The sequence below is a fragment of the Sardina pilchardus genome, chromosome 12 (genome assembly GCF_963854185.1).
Source record: "Sardina pilchardus chromosome 12, fSarPil1.1, whole genome shotgun sequence".
In the NCBI taxonomy this organism is placed as follows: domain Eukaryota; kingdom Metazoa; phylum Chordata; class Actinopteri; order Clupeiformes; family Clupeidae; genus Sardina; species Sardina pilchardus.
In genome coordinates, this window is record NC_085005.1 from 23,669,480 (window position 1) to 23,676,979 (window position 7,500).

Sequence of the window (7,500 nt, forward strand, 5' to 3'; positions counted from 1 at the left end):
GGCTGACATCACTGTCCCGTTGTGACAACCGCACCGAGTCCCCAATGTCATGCAAAGGTGACATGTCGCCTTGCCCCCCCATCACATCTAACACAGTGGAGTCTTCCGTCAGCAACCTACACACACACACACACACACACACACAAACACACACAAACACACACAAACACACACAAACACACACACACACAGAGAGAAAGGTCAAGAAACTTCCTCTTTGCTTGCTCATTTTCCTATAAGTGTGCTGGCATGAGTCCGATGTTTCCGTGGTTACCGTGGCGGCTGGCGAGGGACTCGTTGCTGGACGAGGCTGAAACGTTGGTTGAGGCGATGCAGCTTCTCGTCCAGCAGGGGGCCTTCCGCTGACGACAGCTGACCGATGATGTCATTTCCTGTTAGGTTTAGTTGGGCCAGGACAGGCAGGTGACTGACCACTCCCTCCTCTAGCTCCTGTCAATCAACCAACATCAAAACCAATCAACACCAAGACAAGATGACAAGAAAAACAAAACCAACGACAACGACAACGACAACGACAACGACGACAACGACAACAAAGACAATGTCAACGACAACACATTACATCTATGTAGTGCTTTATCAAGACACCCAATATGGAGGAACATTAAAACAAAGTATTCACATTATGTATTGCTATATTACAGAATGCTTCAAATAGCCAGTATGAAAGTATGAAGTACGAATCCTGCCGACTCAATTTCCATAAAACGTAAAACACAAACACGCGCACTCTTCATCTCACCTCATCTCTCATCTCTACGCGTGGTAGAACAGAACAGGCTTTCATGCCCAGGTACTCAGGTTAAACTGGGTACATGTAAAACTAACAAGAATATTCTCACACTCCAGTGCTTGTGAGTACATGGGTATATCTCTGTGTGTGTGTGTAGGAATACAGATGTCCTCAGGAGACCCTGCATAAGTGAGTGTGTATGTGTGTTTTGCTTGTGTACGAGTGTGTGTTTATATCCTCAGGACTCAGAGGGGGACCCGTGTGTGTGTGTGCGTGTGTGTGTGTGTGTGTCCACACATGTAGGCTTCATTAGAGGGGGGAATAAACTGCTTGCTTCCTCACCGCATGTGTTTAGCATAACTCGATATTCATTAGCGAGGAGTTCATTAGCCTGCAACTCTTGAGCACATCTTCAAAAGCTTATTTTCTTCCAAGATAAAAACAAAAAAAAAAACACAAGTGTGCTTGACTCCTCAACACAACACACACATTAGCCCTGTTTGTTTGATCACTGTATGAAGCCTCCAACATGTGTCTTATCCTTGGTATTATTTCTATGTTTCTGTAAATCTTCTGCAATAATTATTGTAGCGATGAAATTAAGTTGTGGAAAAAACCTCAAGTGATTAACATATTTGCAAAACAACTCTTTGTGTATGCAAATGCTTCACCGAACGACCGAGCCGAGCATTGACAAAAACAAACAAACAAACAAACAAACTTGTGACTCTGTGACACCTCACCTCCTGGTGACCTTTGACCTGCTCAGGGGCTGCATCTGGCCCCTCCCTTTCATCCAGTAGCTGCTCAGCATGGCTCAGCCATTGGCTGAGGTCGGTGATGTCACAGTGGAACTGTCGCCATGCCTCCACAGCACGGTCAAAACACCTGTGGACACACACACACACACACACACTAAATACATAGGTACCACACAAGAAAATCACACATAAAAATAAAAAAATTTAGATAGATTAAAAAGATAGATAGATTAAAGTTCTGGGTAAAGATTTGCTTAAAGGTAGCCATCGCAGTTACTGCATGTCCAAACAAGCACACATGTCCTCACTATCACATACTCTATAAGCACACAGTGAAACAGCAGCGTTAGCCTGACTACGTATAGTATAGTACAAAGACCTTTAGAGCCTTATTGACCGTGCTTCATGGGATGCTGATGAGATAAAAGAAATGGGGTCAGCATCTCCCTCTCAAACACACTTTCACACACACACACACACACACACACACACACACACACACACACACACACACACACACACACACACACACACACACACACACACACACACACACACACACACACACACACACACACACACACACACACGAAAATACAGAGCAGCAAAAAATAGCATAGAGATAAACTGGCTCTGCTTTGAAGATATGCAGTGATTACAGAAATGCTGTCAGTGTGTTTCTAAGTGTGTGTGTGTGTGTGTGTGTGTGTGTGTGTGTGTGTGTGTGTGCATGAGTGTGTATGCAAGTGAACTCAGCTGAACTCACAATATCCTTTCATCTCTCCGAGGGTTGAGAGTATCTGAGAAAAACTTACCATAATATACACACATATTTATAGCGGTGTAAACCTACACGCTCTCCTCAAAGAATGATGTACGCTTAAGCTCTATGAGTGAGTGAGTGATGGTAAGTAAGTGTGTGTGTGTGTGTGTGTGTGTGTGTGTACGCATCTTCCATGGAATGTGTGTGTGAGAGTAGTGGAAGTTCCTTTGTAGTGGAAATGAGGATAACAGAGAGAGAGAGAGAGAGAGAGCCAACAGAAGAGGGGCTGCAACAAGTTTATCTGCCTTTACATCAATACTGCAAAGCCATGTCCCTCACAGGAAATACAAATTAAACTGAGAACATGATATTTAAAACGTTAGGGCTTTTGCTGAAGAAAATATAAAAAATAAGTTTGAGGGTGTGTACATGCTCAACCCTTGTGGAGAGCTTACATACAGTTAAGAAAGTCAGCGTTGAGCATTACGTGAGTGCGTGTGTGTGCATGTGTGGTGTGCGTGCGTTGTGTGTGTGTGTGTGTGTGTGTGTGTGTTTGTATGCATGTGTGTATGCATGTGTGTGCGTATGAGAGTGTGTATGTGTGTGCATGAGAGTATATGTGTATGAGTGTATGAGTGTGTGTGTGTGTGTGTGTGTGCTCACTCACCCCTTGCGGCGGGCGTGCTCTCGGTTGAGGCGGTCCCAGCTGACGTTGAGCTGACTCAGGGCGTCGGAGATGTGCATCACTTCCTGTGCGCTGGCCTCGGCGATGACGTCCGGCTGACGCTCGTGGATCACGGCCACCTGCTCGCCCAGGCGCTCCAGCGTCTCCTTCACACTCTACACACACACACACACACACACACACACACAGTTAGTTAGTCAAGTCAACAGACAGACAGACAGACAAAACAGCTGCCCTTGAAGCTGATCATAATACAGTTGATCAATACCTCTTAGTCACGCTGTCCTTCTAACAAACAAACAAACAAACGCACACACACACAGACTACGCTTGAAAAAGAATCTTATAGGACAAGTTTGAGGCCCTCTACCACGCGCCACCCGCACGCACGCACACACACGCACACACACACACACACACACACACACACACTGGCATACACACACACTCACACACAGACACGTATTGTACAAACTATAGACCTGCCAATCATGAAGACATTTTTTGAGCATCACCTGGAGCAGAGAAGAACAGGCATGGCCATACACACAAGATACATTTTGGATAGCAACCCATCTTTAATGTCGGATATCTATCTAACAAAATATTCGGCAAACTGAATATTTCACAAACTGAATATTTCACGTACAGTACGTATCCATGTTGTCTATGAAATGACAGGGACTGATGTGAAAATTTTGTCCATTTTCTTATATTTGTATTATTCTTATACTATTCTTTATTCGATCATGTCTGGTCTGTTATTACCTACCTCTTTTCAATCCATTATTATTCAATATTTCTTTTTGCAAATAAACACATCTATCCCTCATGTTATGCTAACATAATTAATCCACCTGAATATAGGCTGCAGTAGATACAGGCTTATAGGCATCTGATGTAGTCAGTGTGTAGTCTAACTCATTATAGCCTACATATTTTGATATTTTGTTATGTGCATGGTGCTCTTTTTTTTTTTTTTTTTTTACATAAATAAACAAATAAATTCAATGTTCAATTACTACCTGCTGACGAAATGCAAATTACTTGCATTTAAAGAATTTAACTTGTATAAACACTCAATTTCTTTCAGAACCTCTGAGAAGCTGCGATGATAACATTATCACAACTAAAGCCATAGTCTGCAAGCCTAATATTTGTTTTTTGCAATGATTATGAAGAATATGCTAACCCCCCCCGAAAAAAAAAAAAAAAAAAAAAAAATCACTATCATAATTAGCTCGTCTCTAAGCAGCTCAAAATATTAGGCCTTCCATTTCCAGACTTGTTGTTAATGGCTGCACTTGGCCTTGGAAAGCTCCACACTCCCTTAGCTTCTTTTGTTATGAACACTTTAACCATCAGCGTTAACATTTGGAACATTTGGAGATCTTTTAGTTTTGCAAAAACGGCAGCTTGGGGAACGGAAATTTGAACATTTGTTAAGCTCACCCAATCAAGTCTTCAACTTAACCCACCACTGACTGAAGAAAAAAAATTGCATAAATCTCACCCTCAAATGAAGTACATCAGTGAGAGATTCTAATTCAGGTGCTCCAGGGAGCTTTCTGGATAAGTTGGATGAGAGAGAGAGAGAGAGAGAGAGAGAGAAAGAGAGAGAGAGAGAGAGAGAGAGACTCTGACTCAAACACACACACACACGTACCCGGAGGGTGTCCTCCTGCAGGCTGAAGTTGTCGTAGAGTCCAGTGCTGGGCTCGCTGGAGTTGAGCAGGAGGTCCGCGTCGGTCATGGCCAGCAGCAGCTTGTTGATGTCCAGCAGGTAGGAGGACGGAGAGAGAGAGCGAGGGAGGGAGCCCTCTTCATCTTCCAGCACCTCCTCCTCCTCTTCCTCCTCCGTCGGCTCGGCCGCGGGAAGAGAGAGAGAGGAAGAGTCCTCCGACATCGCGGCGGGTTTGTCCACACACACCTCCTGCAGAGGGAAAAGAGGGACTGTGAGAATACACACAGGCTGTGCGTGTGTGTGTTCGAGTCAGAGTCTCTCCCTCTCTCTGTGTGCGAGTGTGTGTGTGTGTGTGTGTATGTGTGTGTCTGTCTGTATGTTTGAGTCAGAGTCTCTCTCTGTGTGTGTGTGTGTGTGTCTGAGTCTGTGTCTCTATGTGTGTATGTCAAAAACGTGTGTGTGCGTGTGTGTGTGTGCACCTGTAAAAGGAGTAGTTTCCCTCTCAGCTGTTGTCTCCGGTCGTCCTCTGGGGTCAGCTGGAGTACCTCCTCCCCTCTCCTCAACAGCTCCTCCACACGAGCCTTCTGCTCGTCCATCTACACACGCACACACACACACAAAGAGAACAAGGACGCATACAAAGAACTTGTGAGAAAAAAAACTAAAACAAAAAACAAAAACAACAAAACAACCAAACAGTGGAACAAGAGAGTAGTCGGAAACAGAGTAGGAGAACACACACACGTTACAATACATGCAGAGAAATAGTCATACTCACAGACACAAATACACACAGACACACACACACACACACACACACGTAGTGAAGAAATAGGAGAGAAGATTCCTGAGCCGAGTGTGAAGTGTGAATGTGCTCTAGATGACCTTTAGTCAGGATGTGCTTTGGAATGTGTGTGTAGGTGTGTGTGTGTGTGTGTGTGTTTGTATGCTCCTCTGTGACTTCTTCTGTGGGTGTGTCTGTGTGTGTGGGGGTGTGTGTCTGTGTCTGTATGTGTGTGTGTCCTTGTAAGAGTTTTGCTGGAGTATAATAACCTTGATGTAGATTACATTATTGCTCAGTCACATGGTAACTGATAAAGAGATGTGTGTGTGCATGTGTGCATGTGTGAATGTGTGTGTGTGGGGGGGGGGGACGGGGGGGACATCCAAACAGTACTTCCTCCTCGTCTGACCTCTACAGTATATTAAGAGAGAATGTACAGTATGTGCCTGTGTTTGTGTTTGTGTCTGTGTGTGAACAGTATGAATTGTGCATTAGTCTGTATAATTGTATGTATGTAATTGTATGCATGTACAGTGAGGAGCACATGTATTTGATACCATGCTAAAACAGGAATATAAAATCATCATTTGACAATTGATCTTAATGCCTTAATTTAAAAAATGAGTAAAAATCAAACCGCCAAGGACACCAATTTTCTTTGTGATTGAAGAATGTATCGTAAATAGATAAATGTTTTCCTTAAATGCTAGGGGAAGGAAGTATTTGACCCCCTATGTAACCCTATGGGAATTTAACACATAGGGTTAACATAGGGGCAGGCAGATTTTTATTTTTAAAGACCAGCTATTTCATGGATCTAGGATATTATGCATCCCGATAAATTTCCCTTGGCCTTTGGAATTAAAATAGCCCCACATCATCACATACCCTTGACCATAGCTAGAGATTGGCATGGTGCTTTTTCCAGTAGGCCTATTAGCCTGTTTGATTTGCATTGAGCTCAATGAGCATCAAACAGGCTAATAGGCCTACTGCAAAAAGCACCATGCCAATCTCTCGCTATGGTGAAAGGTATGTAATGACGTGGGGCTATTTTAATTCCAACGGCCAAGGGAACTTTATCAGGATGCATAATAACCTGAATCCATGAAATAGCTGGCCTTAAAAAATAAAAATCTGCCTGCCCCAATGTTAACCCTATGTGTTAAATTCCCATAGGGTTACATTGGGGGTCAAATACTTCCTTCCCCCTAGCATTTAGGAAGAACATTTATTTATTTACGAAACATTCTTCATTCACAAAGAAAATTGGGGTAGTTAGCGGTTTTATTTTTACTCAATTTTTGAATTAAGACATTAAGATCAATTGTCAAATGATGATTTTATATTCCTCTTTTTAGTCAACTTTAGCATGGTATCAAATACATGTTCTCCTCACTGTATGTATGTATGTGTGTGTGTGTGTGTGTGTGTGTGTGTGTGTGTGTGTGCATGAGTATGACCTATGCATGAGTATGTATACTTCAATGTGTGTGTGTGTTCGTACTTTCTCCTCATCTGGTGTGTGTGTGTCTTGGCTCTGTAGGGTGCAGAGACAAGCCTGCAGATCCGACTCAAACTGCTGGAGCTGCTCTGCTGCCTCCACACACTCCTCATCCACACACACCTATAGCCCACACACACAAACAAGCGTGCACACACGCACACACACGCACACACGCACACACGCACACACGCACACACGCACACACGCACACACGCACACACGCACACACGCACACACGCACACACACACACACACACACACACACACACACACACACACACACACACACACACACACACACACACACGTACACACGAACGTACACACACACACACACACAAATAAAACAAACAAAGACATACACAAGTTGTTAGATAATTACGGAGCATTACACGATATACGGATAGAATTATGCATAATGATCTCCTCTTCAGAAATATCATCAGAGATTAATCCCACTCATTCATGAACAGGTCATTCATCATCCTCAGTATTAATATTAATGATATTAATACTATCACATTATTAATGAACAATTATCTCACAGACAGAACTGAACTCC

The 7,500-nt window shown here is 43.3% G+C and overlaps 1 protein-coding gene across 5 annotated transcripts in view; it reads right to left on the minus strand.

Moving 5' to 3' along the window:
• Positions 1-7,500, minus strand: part of utrn (utrophin) — a 157,904-nt gene that overhangs the window by 83,134 nt on the left and 67,270 nt on the right. For all 5 annotated transcript variants that reach the window (XM_062551192.1, XM_062551193.1, XM_062551190.1 and 2 more), the window contains 7 exons: positions 6,939-7,058; positions 5,127-5,243; positions 4,630-4,896; positions 2,946-3,118; positions 1,498-1,642; positions 275-450; positions 1-116 (listed from right to left, as the gene is read on the minus strand). The exon at positions 1-116 is cut by the window's left edge and continues 14 nt beyond it. In XM_062551192.1, the coding sequence (XP_062407176.1) occupies positions 1-116; positions 275-450; positions 1,498-1,642; positions 2,946-3,118; positions 4,630-4,896; positions 5,127-5,243; positions 6,939-7,058 (1,114 nt within the window). The remainder of the gene's footprint in view (positions 117-274; positions 451-1,497; positions 1,643-2,945; positions 3,119-4,629; positions 4,897-5,126; positions 5,244-6,938; positions 7,059-7,500) is intronic.